Here is a 16,181-nt window from a genome sequence, read left to right on the forward strand (position 1 = left end):
AAACAAACAAGACACTGTTGATCCGGAACGTATCTCTTCTTCAAACGTTGTTACGTACCTAGCATCCCCAAACTCTTGTTCTTCCATCCCCTATTCATCTCATCTGCTGCTGTGACTTCTCTGAAGCCCTGCCAGGTTCTCATTAGAAAAAGGGAGAGGGTCTAGCTCCTTGCTTTTACATTTAAGTGGAGACACAGTCATGGCTGGCAGGGCCTAGCAATGTAGTTCTGATGCTAGCAGGCAGTCGAGATCCCCTACTTTATAGTACAAAATGCTAATGTTAGGGATTAACGTGTTCGTCAGTCAGTGAAACTTGGCAACGGGGAAGCACATTTAGACAGCAGTGCAGTGGGTATGGTAGCAGTGATTAAGAAGTTTAGAAACTACAGCGTTCCTCCTTCCCACCAGAAGAAACTGGGAGACAATCCTTACTGTGAATCCAATGCACAGCTCATGGATGGTTTCACCAAGTGGAACGTGTCAAAAAAAAGGAATAGATGGGAGTTAAAAGTGGAGACAATTTCAGTGATGCTATGTATCTTAAAGCTTCAATAATGCATACTTGGTTGAGCATGGAGACCTGCATGATGTTTATTCAGCTAACCTCAAAAACAGATTATCTAGTCATTATCTGATTGCTGTCTACGGACTTGGTTATGCACAAATGGGCTGCCTCATTTCCTACATTACAACGACGACTATATTTGTAAAAGTACTTCATTGGTTGTAAAGCACTTTGGGATGTCCTGACATTGCGCAAGGCATTATATAAATGCAAGGTCTTTTTGTATGCACACAGTAGCTAATAGGCATTTGTAGTCTCAAAAATATGAGGTTTCAGTGATTTGTGGGCAAAAGAAAATGCAGCAGTGTGAAATTGTGCTCAATGTTGTCAACAACCAAGAAAAATCAGCATGGAATAATCTAGAAAACTTACTGGGCTAGGAACAAATGCTGACAAGAGCAGTGCTTATTCATTGCATTAACAATGCTTCACAAAGATATCAATAGCAAGCAAGAGTGCACCGGAATCATAGCTGCTTCATCTTTCAATGAATGACAATAAAACTAATTTAAAATAAAGAATATGTCTTCCTTGAATTGGGTCGTGGCATTTCAGTTTCAAAAGTAATGAATACAATAAAAAACAGCAATTCTGTATAATGGATGACATTTACAGATGCATTGGTTATGTCAGAGCCCTGGGAGACAGCAATACTTCACAGTCCACAGCAAACACACAAGACAGCTCTATTTCTTGATGGAAATTTAAAGTATTATTGTAGGCTCGCTCCCATGGCACTTGTGGGCATTTTCAAATCCAAGTGCAAACTGGATCATACAGGGTCAGAAATGGTCTCCTTCAGTTTTCGGATGCGGAGACTGGTATTCACAGCATGTCCTACGGGGGTTGCGAGCACATAATTTTGGTACTCCCACCTCATTTTCAGGATTGCAGCATGGCCCGCAGTAGATCCCTGCGTTGCACTCCTCTCAGTAGAGCTACCAGCGGCGTCGGTGCACCACACAGGCTGAACAACATTGCGAGCAAACCATGTGCTCCAGGCTGCCTTCCTTTCTTCTTTAAAAAAAAAGGCACAGTCCCTATAAAAGGTAATCTGCAATAATGGCGTGAAGGCTGCTGAATAATCACTGTGGAAGATTCTGGTTGAAGGAAGATGTTTCAAAGTGCCACGGAGAGGGGTCTCCGATTCAGTGACATCACCCCGGAAGCATTGGTGACAGTAGTGGAGGCCAGGAGAAATGTCATGTTTCTGTCAAGGGCAGGAAGCCTTTGAGACACACCCTCAGAAGGGAATGGGAGCGAGTGGCAAGGGCAGTTAGTCAAGAAACAAAGCACTGGTCCAGAGGTGGTGTTAACTGCTGAGTAATGAACAGCTCCTTAGCCTTTAGTGAACATTAGCCTTTGACTTGCTTTTACTTCAAAAGATAGGCTTTTAAAATTAAAAGTAGCGGTTAAACCAAGGTGGCAATATAGCTGTGACCAGGTCAAAGTTGCACTCACTATTAAAGTAAATACAGACTCTAGCCTGATTTCAGCAAACCAATCAGCTTCAGAATACTTGAAGCTTGGATCACATTGCTCTGGAAGTTAACCTGCAAAAGGCATCAGACCAGGTGAACAACGAAATAAAACTCTAAGATAAAAAAAGTCAGGGTAATGTTTAAAAGGAGATACATTTGGGGGAAAAAAATATTTACAAACTACCGACCGATGAGTTAAAGGCCTTGTAGGGATTAACAACAAATCTACTAAAGATAAATGCAGAATAAAAAATACCAAAAGAATGTAGACTACTTTGCTCAACAATTCAAATTCCTTTTAAGTGTCTATCCTTCAGTGACATTTAGCTGTTTGTGTCACCATATCAAATGCTAAATTACACTGAAATACAGGAAGGTGCCAGGACCATAAGAGAGAGATGTAATCTATCTATTTGATCCCAGGTCCATGGAGCTCACTTAAAAAAATCTAAGTCTCTGTGCAATCCCACACCAATACTCAGTATCTAGAATTGCTCTGCCTGGGTTAGGCATTTTGTACTTGTCTGGATTCAATTTGTCACCCTTTTTAAATACTAGGTATTGATTTGCTTTCTTTCAAATCTCCAGAACCCTTGTCCCATTAACGTCTTGAAAAAATAAAAGGCTTTTACGTGCAAAAAAAAATTAAACCGATGTCAAAATTGAATATAGTGTTTTGCATGAGTGATTGAACTAATCAATGATAAAGATTTTTTATTAACAAAATTTTAATATACAAATATTATAAAGTGATACATCAGGAATTAAACAGCATGGTGTTCAGGAATTAAACAGATGGTGTTAAGAACCCCAGTCAGGAGTAAGTGAAGTACAAGTAAATAGTTCATGATACAAGACATCTTTACAGCCAATGAGAGAAATAATTTGTACACAACACACATGATTCTGTTTGCAGAATTTACCACTGGGACATAGAACAGAACTTCCACCCTGAGCAATTTCCAACTATTTGGTTCAATAACATATTCTGGATGGTTTCACACATACAAGATTTGAACTGTTACATGGCAAGCTACTGTAATTACAATAGCAAAAGATAGTGAAAGTAGACAAAACAGCTAACAAGAGTATAAAATGCTTCATTGGACGCAGCTGCAGGTTAATCTCCCTCCAAACCTTTCCTTTTCACTGGTGTAGTTATTTGAATTAGCAAATAACCGTCAATAGGAAAAGTCTCCATACGTGCAATTTTTTTTTTTTTAAAAGTGGCTTCCAATTATAATGCAAGTCAATTTAAGTCCCTTAAAAACAATCTTGTAGCTTTTTTAAATCCTAAGTAATATAATTCTGATTTCATTTTGGGGACACTATCCAGGAATGGACTACACACACCTGATTTCACTAACATATAGTTTAAATTGTACATACTTGTCTCAACCTTTTAGATTTCACTTCAGAAGGATTTCAACTATCACTGGTTTCCTACCACACAGTGGCACCAATATTCAGCAATGTAATGGAGAATGGAAAGTAGCATCACAACTGTTACTGCAAATTCACTTTGGTAAGTGCATGACTGCATTGTAGTTATCTTTACAACTCTCCCTTTTAAAAGGTTTAAAACGCAACTAACCAAGGCCTTTTTGCAGCCTTATTACATTTGGAAGTGATAATTATTGGTTTTCTAATGCCCATCTTTGTATATGGGCCTTTATAGTTTACTTTCTCTTTGATTATGTTTACCAAGAGCCAAATTGCAGATTTGAAACATTAACTAAAATTACTAGGAATTAGCAAGGCCAACTATTATGCCCTTAAATTCACTAAGCTCATGATTCAACCATAGTATGAGGCTCACCACGTAATTTGACTCCAGCTCTATGTTGCTTCTTAAGCGAAACTGGCAAAGCACTGGCAGAAGTAACTACTGACTCTCTGCAGAGCAAGGCGGAGAAAGAAATTGAGGAGGAGTGGATCAACAGTTATCCATAGGTAGAAATAAAACCAACACAGAACAGAAAGGCTGAAGACTCATACGGTCCAATGGAATTTCCCATTACCCACAGTCAGTGGAAGCCTCATAGAACACAATAACAGAATCACCAAGAAAGCATTCAGAGGCATCCGCCTCCTGCCAATGATATTCTGGAGACTCAAAGCACTGTGATGGAGGCCCAAGTCTGCCCAAACTAATTGTCCAGATTCCAGCAGTGATCATTTGGAATTTCTGAAAATCTCCACTGACAATCATGCGAGCCTTCTTCACAGACTCCAGAGAAAGTCAACACCGGGCAATACAAGAAAAACTCAGAGCTAAAAGTCCTGCACAATTGAACTTAGTGATGGTAGTTTATCAAAGTCTTAGGAATGTTTTACTGCAGGATTTTCTCTTTTTCTGCTTCATTTTAGATAACTTATTAAAGAGTACATAAAATAGCAAAACACTTCACATGATGTAAAAAAAAAAGTAAACGGCATCTAATGCCAATAACAACTTATTCGTTGGCTGGCTCAGTATCCCTTTGCAGTAACTTTCAATGCTTAAGTGAACATGGCCATAACCCCACATAACATATCCAACCAGGTTGCACCAAACCCAATACCCCGAGACGCCCCTGCCTTCAGTTGCACTGAACGTGGATAATCTACTTCAAAATGACGACAAAGGAATCTCCTCCAACAGAACTTGACCTAGACCATATATCTTCAAAAACCTCATTAGTGTTATCTACTAATTTTCTCCTTCCCCAGTATTCCCCAGCTATACGGCCAGACAACCCCCTGCACTTCACCCACCTAAAAAGGTATTATTCAACAGTAATCTGAGAATCTGCAGGCTGTATGGTGGCTAGAAGCATCATGCCCAACCTTGGGCTCAGCCAACATCCATATATATGCACATCCAGCAGGGGCCTCTTGATAGTAACCAGGGGTTAGAATGCTGGGCAACTTCCCCTTCTCCCTCCAATCCAGAGGCAGCATGGGAAAATGTGGTGCCCCATCTTGGCTCTGGCCAGCTAACTTAGCTAAGGCCAGATAACGCGTCTGCTAGTGGTCTATATGGTTCAGCTAGACATTGGGCGAGCCCTGGTCAGGGGGCCGTAAGATGCTTTTTACGTTGCACATTTGGAAAATGAACCACCATCTTTCATCCCATGTAAGTTAAGTTTACCCGCGTTCCACTTTGTCACGCATCTTGCATCTGGTCGCCTGCCCCACTTTAGAAGCATCCTACAGTTGGTTCAACTGATGAGACAAGTTACTAAATAGGTAACATTTTCATCCTGAGTTTTTAGTATGGCAATTCCATTATGAATCTAGCAACAGGACAGGGCTAAGCTGCACAGCCTCAAGAGATTATTTATAATATTATACCATTCATAATAATCAGTATTGACGTGTTGTCACTGTACAAAATATTCTGCAGGCACCGCATACAAAGAGTATAAGCATTACCTACAAAGCACAATATACTATCTGTAGTATTAGAAAAGATTCACCCATACAGAGGTTGGATAGTAGAGGACAGTGTGTTAAATGATTTTTAGTCAACGCAACTGAAACCAAAGCGTCTTTGCTTTCACCAGGTTTCATATTTCCGCAAATTGGCAATATTCTGGTTAGAAATTTAAAAAAAAAATCCTACAATCAAGTTTTCATTTTGATCCATTGTACTCCCTTTTCTGTTACAGGCTATTTGGGATTCACACAAAAATACAACAGTTTATAAAGCCCTGTCCATGTTGTAGTGCCTGTTGTGTTCCAGAGATTTGCTGTAATCAAGCGTTTTCAGGTCTAGGGGCCTAGAGGAAATAAATAGCAGTACAGCACAATCTTAGACTACATGAACTAGAGGATTAACATTTGTTTTTGAAGAACAAGTATCCCTTTTATTTCTGGCTTATTTAATCATAAATTCAAATCTTTAGTGCATTTCGCTTCAAACATAGACTCCCCAAGAAGTTTTAAAGCTTATTTGCAAGCCTCCCCTGATAGTTTTGATATCAATATTGTTTTTTTTTTCAGTCCTCAAAGATGGTGGGATACTTATGTTAGATTATAGGCAGCCTTATGGCTCGTCTTTCATCATGTGCCAGCACTTTAGTAACCAAAACACTTCATAAACAGCCGCATCGATTGCTTGTACAATGGCTTGGTCTGTGATCATTACAATTAAGATAATGAAGCCTGTAGAGTTTTGACCCTTTTAATCCATGCAAAACAAAGGATGCAACCCTAATTCCTGCAGCACTCGGAACATACTGAAGAAGGAAGTCTTGCATTTATATAGTGCTTTTCACCTCCATCGGACATCTCAAAGCACTTTACTAAGGTTCTTAGTTTTTAAATACAATCCTCAAAATGGAAGTTGTGCATTCGTTGAAAGGGCTGAGTCACTGAAGGGCTCTGCATCAAGAATTCGACTAATATTTTAATTAGCTCGTTCAACTGATATCCCATCTCTTGTCATGTATTCAGTTACCTAACTATGGAGCAGTTTGTCACGTTGCTGATTGGCTACCTCTAAAGCTGTTTATCTTCTAAATTGCTTCACAACCATTTGTTGAGAATTACCTAAAAGAACCATCTGCCTAAAGGAAATCAACGGACACCACTCATCATGCAAGAACTTTAGCTTACATTAAAAATGTAACCCACATTGACCTATGTCACTCCAAATAGTACGTGCACCTGCATCATTTAAATCTGAGAGATTAATCTTCCTTGGGTTAGAAATCTCCATCAACATTTCACTAATTTTGAGAAAAGCAGCACTCCAATAACACGAGCTTACCATCAACGTGTGAGAGACACGGACTAAGTGGCAGAATGAGTGCATATTTATAATACATTTTCTACTGTGGAGATTTAGGCCATTATGAAGCAGAGGGAGGTACCCACTCTAGTTTCAGGATCAAAAGGTTGTGGGTTCAATCCTCACCAGAGACCTAAACACAAAATCAGGGCTGACATCCTAGCACTGAGGGAGTGCTGCACTGTCAGAGATGCAGGCCAATGGGTGAGATATTTGATCAAGGCCCTGCCTGCCTTCTCAGGTAGACGTGGAACTATTTCAGAGTGGCAGGGGAGTTCTGGCAAACATTGATTCCTCAACCAACATCACTAAAATTAATGATCTGGCCATTGTCACAGTCCTGCTTCTGGGAGCTTGTTTTATGCAAATCGGCTTCTACATTTCCTATATAAACAGTGATCATACTTCAAAAGTATTTCATTGGCTGCAAAGCATTTGGGTCTTCCTGAGAATTTGAAACGTGCTATATGCAAGTTTCCCTTTCTTTAGGAAAGACTTTTTTCTTATGTTAAAGCCAATTACCTTTTTAGTTAAATACACACTTTTGTTCAAGCCAACAAAACAGGGATACTTGCACCGAATACAAACCAAAAAAAATGCACAACACAGTAACATGCAATATAAAAGCCGACATGTTAAAAGACAAAAAAGTCAAGGGGGTGAAAGCAAGTTAGAAATAAATTTGCCACTTCCCTTGCAACACAAACAAAAATGAAATGAAAGATGAATAATAGTTGAAAAAAGTAAAAGGAAATGTAGGTCAGTTATTGCACAGTTCTGTTATAAATCCACCATCCCATTGCAACAGTTTAGTGATGAGAAAAGTGCACGGGGAGATTAAAGAACATAGTTTGAAGGTAATAACTTAAATGAACAAAGAAAAATGTTTCAAGGAAGACATGTTTATCATTCTAGACTTTTGAGTTTGCAATGTCTGTACAGCGAAGTTAATTTTTAAGGAAAAAAAAACTTACAAAATGAAACCAAACCAGATCACACCATTGCACTGCAAGTTTTTGAACAACAAACAACATATCCTCAATACTAAACAAAAATTATACCATTCACACATTTAACATGTGGCCATGTGCAAATATGAAATCCATTCAGCCAAAAATTTATATCCTTTTCTTCATCAGTCATTCCAAAAAAATTTACATTTGCTTTTTAAAAGAAAAGCCTGCTTGCAAGTTCCAGATTTAAAAAGCCAAAAATTGTGTGTTGTAGTGTAATCTGGGTCATACAGGAAACCGAGTAAATCTACTCAGATTTTTAAAAAAACATAGCTAAAGGAACTTAACTCATGCCAAGCAAAACAATGGAGGTATATTACCAGCAGGGAAACCCTGAAAGTATAATATTTGTATATGGAACAGCATTTAACCTGCAGCAAGGAGGTATGGTTCCAAATCCCAGTACTGACGCTTCTAAGTACACCTGCTGTCATTGTACAACTTTTGCCAAATCTTGATGGGGCTACTAGATACTACACTGCATGGCAAAAGCATGATGCTTCTCAGAAGGGAAGTAAAGTTGATTGGGCAAATACATCCTTGCAAAAGTCTCTCTTTCGCGAGATGATCATGGAAACTATGATTAGGAGAGCATACAATGCAGAATATAACCAAATATGCAGGGTAAGTTATTAATAGTGTAGACAATATAAGTGGCGAGTTTAAATTTCTATGTATGGTTCTGATCATGGTGTACAATAAACAGTGGGGTATGCACGCTTCTAAAAGACAAGTGCTACTCAGTCCACAGTTTCAGATAACCGCTACTACAGACGGAGTACGAAATAAGGAAAATATTTCTCCCATCCAGCTGATCGGCAAATAGAGAAAGAGGAAGAGCAGGACATCCTGAATGATGCACAGAGCAAAGATTTCACCAGAGTGAGACCAGTCTACAAAGACAGAAAGAGATAGGTAGTAACAGTGAAATTCCTGGAGGATGGCCAACTCCTCACTGGCACCTACCATTGATTTCAGCTCTGCTTCACGATTACCGGCTGATCGCATTGCTTTCCTGCTGTTGTCCATGAATTCCTGGAACAGAAACAAGACAGACCATTGAAAGTTGGAGATGCAACTGAAAATTACTAGGACTAGGGGCTTTTAAAAATAAAAAGCCATAAATAATGCTGCCTGAAAAACCATTGATTATAATTTCTCTTAATCACTTGTTCACAGAAATAATAAGTCAGTTAGTTATCCATTTCATTAAATTTATGAAAGTAAGAATTTCTGTCCCAGCAACTTATGTCTTTCAATTGTACACTTAAATCTTAAGTTTACTAAACTGGATGCAATGATATTAAAACACCATTTCTTTTCTTTAAAAAAAGGGGAATGCTTCTACAAAATCAGTTCCATATTTCAACTCATTAACAGCAAGAGGTCAATTTACATTCAAAGGAACACTACTATTGTTTGGTGGTGTTGGTGAGAGAGGTGAAAGTAGCAGCATTGAGAAATGAAAGGTGTAACTCAACTCGACACACACGGACAGATCAGTGGCACAGACCACCAAAGTTGCAAATCACAGGTTGGCACAACACAGGCACAAGCTCCCAAATGGCAAAATCCTAATCTTAATTCATCATAAAACTTGTCAACTTGCTGCCAACACAAACTGCTGACAACTTCTTTAGTCAGGACACTCAAGAGTTCTCCATAACTTACCATTAAACTTTTATCCATGTAATATTCATGTCCAGGAGACCCATCATTGTTCTTGGTGTCAACAGCAAAGCAGAGGAAAAGAACATCTACCACCATCTCGTATATGGACAAGAAGCAGTGTGACACAAAGAAGGCAAACAGGCAAACAATAATGAGTGGTAAGACCCACACAGTGTAATCTCGCTGGTGGTTGAGCAGTACAATCCCAATTATACCCGTGATTAACACAACGAGCACCTGAGGATAAAAAGATGAACAACAGGTTATTTAATGGCATTACAAGCAAAATGTGCAAAGATTGCAAACATTTTACAACTGTGTTGATTTTTCTGCATGCATTTTAGTGTGGAGGTAGTTTGCACATGTACAGTAGTTGACAAACTGTTTAGGAAAATAAAATCTTCAGATTCTTTTGCAGAACTCTCAAATCGATAGATGGGGCAGCAGTGGTTTTGTGCCCGTGCAGGGGATTCAATTCTCTTGAAATTGTCATGGGCTCTGGATCCCTGTTACATTGTCATTGGATTTCTGCACCTGCGTGGACCAGCGCGCATGTGCAGTTGGTTTTGGCAGCCATCTTGCATTGGCAGATGACATAGTGAATTAAAATTGCCAATCTCTTCATTGACAACACTGTTATCTCACCATCTTTAAGTTAACACTCTTGATAATTTCTGACGAGTGTCGGAGCAAGTTGCAAGATTTTTGAGATTTCTCTGGTAGCAGTGCTATAAACTAACTTCAATGACCCCATGCTAGGAGGCTGCAGGCAGAATAAAACTGCAACAAGACAGCAGCCAAAGACTCCCAATCTTGATCATCCAATTACTCTTGCTGGAAACGTCTATCTAGAGATAGGGCCAACTGTAAGGTCAACTGTAATGGCTTTTTAAAAAAATTCATTCATGGGGTGTGGGCATTGCTGGCTAGGCCAGCATTTATTGCCCAACCCTAATTGCCCTTGAGAAGGTGGTGGTGAGCTGCCTTCTTGAACTGCTGCAATCCATGTGTTGTAGGTACACCCACAGTGCTGTTAGGGAGGAAGTTCCAAGATTTTTACCCAGTGACAGTGAAAGAATGATAATATATTTCCAAGCCAGGATGGGGAGTGGCTTTTATTTTGATCTCTTAATTCAGATTCTAGAAGACCAGGGCTGGTGAACTGGTTCGCATTTACATTACATCATCAACCTCCCATTCTGAACAACAGAGTAGTAGATCCTCAGAACTGCCTGAGCAAAAAGTGCCTGTCTCACGACAAGACTCATTATGGCAGAGGGTAAACATGAAGCACAGAGCTGAAAGTTATGGTACTTCTCACCCCATCCTCTACTAGGACTGGCTACATAAACTTGACTTGCATTCCCTTGAGCATAGGAGATTGAGGGTGATCTGCTTGAGGCATTTAAAATAATAGCAGCAATTGATAGGATTGAATTGGAAAAACACTTTACTTCCTGATGGGAGAAGCAAGCACAAAGAACATAATCTAAAAATTACAGCCAAGTCATTCGGGAATGAAATCAGGATGTGCATTTTCCACACACGTGCAACTGTTACTCGAATGCTAGGACAATTAGAGCATTCAAGATGGAGATGGATTTGGAGCTGCAGATCAGCTACATATAATTGAATGTGGCTGAGTGGTCTCTTCCTGTTCCCAATACATTTCCACAAATCCATTGTTTTTTTTTTGTTGCAAGGTTAGCCAATGAGCTTGGCATCAAAAACAGCCACACAAAGCCCATCAAAGCAGATGAGGCTTAAGATGAATAAACTGGAATCTTTTCAGTAGTTTGGAATTGCCATCCAACTTCACTGCTTTCTAGTTAAGATCACAATCTTCACTGTGACTCTACAGACACATCAAAAGTCACTGTGCAAATAAGTTCAGATTAATCTGCCTCTTAAAGGATTTGAAGCTACACCAGCACAATAAAACACTTATAGCACTTAAGAAAGTTAACCCATTCCAACAAAAAGGACAAGCCACATTTGAGACCACAGGGAGTGAAATGGAAAAAAGGGGACATTTCCATAGTCTATGCTCATACCATTGAGGCTATAAAAATATATGTAATATCCTTTAAATAAGCATTCCACATTAGCATTTATGAGAGATCTTCCCTTCAAAGAGTTAAAATTTTACTGTTTTTTTAAAAGCACATTTAGCTGTTTTTTCATTAACTCCCGAAATGACATTTTTATGCACTACAACGCAAAGAAAAGGCACTTCTGTAAATCTTCTTCATCTGATTTTTCAGCAAAACATACCAAAATAAACCATCAACTTGAGAGGCAGAATACTCCACTCCCAATCAGCATGCAAAATTCAGTCCCCAATTAAGGTTGCCTGAACATAACTCACTTCCTTCACTTTGGGTGACCTGCAAGGTCTTGATTAGAGCACTAAATGTTGCACCATACAGAAGTTATCATTCCATCCCAGGGAAGGAAAAGATGAGAGACAAATTCACTCCACAAATGAACACAGAATCCTGACATAGGACATTTTGCCTCAGTTTCTTAGTTGTAGAGGAATGCATTCAGTGTTCCATGGTAACTTTTATTTTAAACTGGGCCATAAATACAAAACCATACAGGAAAAATATCGGCTCACATGATGCTAAGATTTGCAGTGACACACATACTTAAGCGGGGACGGCATCTCCATCTCTACAGTTGATACTTTTGACCTGAATAACATGTATTTTTGCAGGTTTAATTCATACTTAACTGATTTTTCACTGCCTGCGAGGTACCTCTTGCCAGGCAGCCATATCAAATAAATACTTAGGTGGGCAGTAAGAAGCAGGAAGGCTGCTAAGAGAGGAAAACATTAAGCAGTGGGCAGTAAGCTGCTTGCCCAACACCACCTCCATAGGAAGTACATGTTGCACAAGAGATGCAAATTTTAAAAAATTCCCTTTACTGGGCAATGTTTCAAACGAGCTGATGAGGAAACTTCAAAAATGCCTTCCTGCACACTTTACACTGCGTGTTAAAATCACCACTCCCCACATGCTAATTCATTCTTTTCCAGGGTCTCAAAACTCCTTATTGCCTAGTTTCCTCTTCCTCACCACAAATTATAGTTTTTTTAAAAATCCAAACTTGCTGTCACCTAACCACTGTCTGACTTACCTGATTTCACTCCTACGCTCAACACTCAGTGGGGCCCTGCACCCTAGGTCTCGCCAATCACTTTTTCTTCAAACTCTTTAAGAAACCGATTATGGGAATAAATCGTTTGAGGCTTGTAAGCCTTTGATAAAGCAGGGTCAGGAATAATGCTGCATAAGAGTTTGCAGAGATCAGGGCCGCTTTTTAAAAAAACATAATGGTTGTCACAAAATGATAATGATCAGATGTAACAATACAAACCTTTCCTAGAAACAGCACAAAATCACCGACTGTGTTTATAGCAGCCACATTCAAAGCATTCTCTATCAGGATCAGCATGGCATCCCTGGCGGACGTGCAGAAGCTAGTGCTGTTTATGGCCGTCGCTACATATGCATTCTGTCAAAATAGAACACATTTAACAGGCCATTAACACTTCAAAGAGAGACCTTTTAATTTCTTCACAACAGAATCCTCCGACAGGAGAATCCTTTGTCTGTAAACTTGAAAAACTTCCATTGTAGCGTTAGCAATGACATTGGAATGGCCATCAAGTATTCACAAAATGCTTAACTTTGTAAAGTGACTGCAAATTACTTGTTTTATACCTCAGCCTCTAGTAACAGCTTAACGTTTCCCTCTCTTAGCAGCCCTACTGCTCCTTTGACTATTCCCTTATTGCTAAATGGCTCACTGAAACATTTTTTTTGTTGCTCTTGTTGTATTTTTATTAATTTTCTCTCCTATTCCTTCTTTGACTTTCTAATACTCCCTTTTATACCTTTCCTGTTTTCTTAAAAATGACAGCCAGGGACCATTGTAATGATCTACCCCATGAGCAATAAGTTATTCAACTACAAATTTTAAATTTGATCTAATCATGATTTTCATTCTTGGACATCGTCCTTCAATATACTCCCAAATCACTTACTAGGAATAAAGGAACTTTGTACCATTTTTGTTACTGTTTAAAATTTCTTACTACTATTCATGATTTTTAACATCTCTATTAAATCTCTGTCCTAAGGAAGAAAACCCAAGCTTCTCTAGTCATCTATGGTGAGCAATCTTTGTATTCGCCAATTTTTTCTACCTTTCAACTGGAGCAAAGCCTCTTTTCATTTTACTATCATAAAATACTAAAGATAAGCAAGGCCATTCAGCCCACGTTAATTAATCTATTCAGAGATGGCCTTTTACCAGTTTGAACTGGTGTCCCCCTTGTTCTACTCCCACACTTTGATTTAAAATGAAATTCTGGGTTATGCTTTTTCTGTGTAGCTCAATATCCTATCAGCTTTGCTAATGCTATTCTGTACTGGCTGGACACATTTAGAACTAGTCTATTAAGATACTTTTAGCTTCATCCTTCGCTCTTTTACCACAACTCTGGAGTACTTGCCTCATCTATTTTCCTTCCTATGTGTAGCATTTTACACTGGTCTGCATTAAATTTTATCTCTCATTGTTCTGTCCACTTGCATATTTTGCCCAAGTCATTCTATATTTTGAAATATGTCCTCCATATAAGCCCCTCACCCTTTATCTTCCCGCCCCCCCCTCCTCCACTCTAGCTTGAAACCATTGGCAAATTTGATGATTTTGGACTGACTGCCTGAAGCCAGATCATTGCTGGAAGTTACAGCAATGGTCCCAGCACAGAGTTCACCCAAGTTAGACATAGCTTCTAACAAGTGCTTGGAGTACCTTAGCCTTCAGCTGAATCCTTTAGTGAACCTGCATTGCGGTCATCATTCTCCAAGTGTTTCCTGACCTTTTAATCCCTATTTGCGCTAATTCGTTAACTAGAATATCAAGGGGTGTTGCCTTTCTGGTTAAAATCATAAGATATTGACAAAGAAACGCTGCAAAAAACAAAAAGCCTCTTATTTTCCACATTTTCTTATCAGAGTTATTTTTCATAAAACACTGAACAAGACCTGCTGTGTATCATGTGTGATAAAAGCAAAAATACTGCGGATGCTAGAAATCTGAAATCAAAACAGGAAAATTCCAGCAGGTCTGGCAGCATCTGTGGAGAGAGAAACAGAGTTAATGTTTTGAGTCCGTATGACTCTTCTTCAGAGCCGAAGAAAAGTCATACGGACTTGAAACGTTATCTCTGTTTCTCTCCCCACAGATGCCGCCAGACCTGCTGTGCATCACGTGCGCTTGGGTTAGTGACCTTCATACTTGCCGGCAGAAAGATGACCAAAGGGCTGCCAGCAGTGCAAGCTGCGAGGTATTTGATGTAGATTGGTCTGTCAAAGCAGAGGTAAGGGAGCAGTTACGCAGTTCAATGGTAGGCGATGGTGTCAGCTGACAGGCCACAGGAGACAGAATACGGAGGCAGAGAATGGATTACTAAGGGAGTTGGGAAAGACCTTTTCCCATGGGCAGTTAAATGGCAGGAGCAAGGCGGGAGGCAAAAAGCAGCAAAGCAGAGTGAGTAAACTAGAAAAAACATGAAGAAAATAAATAAACATAGCTGAATAACTAGACAGCAATCTAAACATACTTGGCAAAGGAATTCAGTTATGGGTTTCAGGTACAGAAGGGAGCTAGTAAAGAAATGGAATACACACAACAGTAACTGGGTAAATTAGCTTGAAACCAAAATAGGCAATGGGGTAAACCAAACAAAGGAATGAAATAAACAAATAAGCTGGAGATCATCTGTTAAATTAATCGGCCAAAGAAACAAACTGTTGGGAAGTGTATACAGAACAGAATGGGGGAATGCAGTTCCACAATGGGACATCAGAGGGAGCAGTGCAACTGCACTGTCTGGTGGCCGGCATTTGGATTACCGAAAATTAAATAGTCATGACAGAGGTGGTTCCAGACCCCCAGTGCAGTTTCTTTACAACAAGGAAGAACGGACATTTCCTACCAACAGTGCTCTGGTGTTCCTGCTGGATGGAAAAGGCACTCAAAGGTAGAGCTCGAACAGGGGAACTTTTAAAACATACTTAAAGTGCTGCAACTTCATAAAGCTGGTGGCCATGCAAACAGAGCAAAATTCCAGCTATTTCTAGGAGATACTTTCAAAGAGCAGTACCCATACATTAACTGCCCCTTGTTGGGGAATTCAAGGTTATGCTGGCTGTAATTCTAGCTAATATTGGAAAATTGGAAGCAGATTGCGCCACTGGAAGACTCAATGTTTCAGTAAAACTCCCCAAATGTACTGCAGCATTACCCTGTCTGGGGCAGCAGAGTCAGGATGTTTCCCTAACACATATGGCCCAGAACACTGCTGCATGTATTGTAAGGAGAACTAGGGGTCATTAAGACAGTCACTAATAAATCTAATAAGACAGTCACTAATAAATCTAATAAGAAATTCAGGAGAAACTTCTTTACCCAGTGATTAGAATGTGGAACTTGTTACCATAAAGGAGTAATTCAGGTGATTAGCATAGATGCAATTTAAGGGAAGCTGGATAAACAGGAGGGAGAAAGGAATGTAAAACTATATTGATTGAGTTAGAGAAGGTTGTTAATAGGATCCAAGCTGGTTAGTGAAGCCGAAACTAAGACACAAAGCT

The 16,181-nt window shown here is 39.4% G+C and overlaps 1 protein-coding gene across 4 annotated transcripts in view; it reads right to left on the bottom strand.

The window, feature by feature from the left end:
- Positions 1-2,745: 2,745 nt before the first annotated feature.
- The window catches only part of LOC144699653 (choline transporter-like protein 1), an 80,257-nt gene continuing 66,821 nt past the window's right edge, over positions 2,746-16,181 (bottom strand). For 3 of the 4 annotated variants that reach the window (XM_078570765.1, XM_078570775.1, XM_078570783.1), the window contains 4 exons: positions 12,892-13,029; positions 9,508-9,744; positions 8,803-8,871; positions 2,746-5,810 (listed from right to left, as the gene is read on the bottom strand). In XM_078570765.1, the coding sequence (XP_078426891.1) occupies positions 5,787-5,810; positions 8,803-8,871; positions 9,508-9,744; positions 12,892-13,029 (468 nt within the window). In that variant the 3' untranslated portion in view covers positions 2,746-5,786. The remainder of the gene's footprint in view (positions 5,811-8,802; positions 8,872-9,507; positions 9,745-12,891; positions 13,030-16,181) is intronic. The other variant, XM_078570792.1, reaches the window with a different exon arrangement.

The sequence above is a fragment of the Cetorhinus maximus genome, chromosome 2 (genome assembly GCF_964194155.1).
Source record: "Cetorhinus maximus chromosome 2, sCetMax3.hap1.1, whole genome shotgun sequence".
Lineage (NCBI taxonomy): Eukaryota > Metazoa > Chordata > Chondrichthyes > Lamniformes > Cetorhinidae > Cetorhinus > Cetorhinus maximus.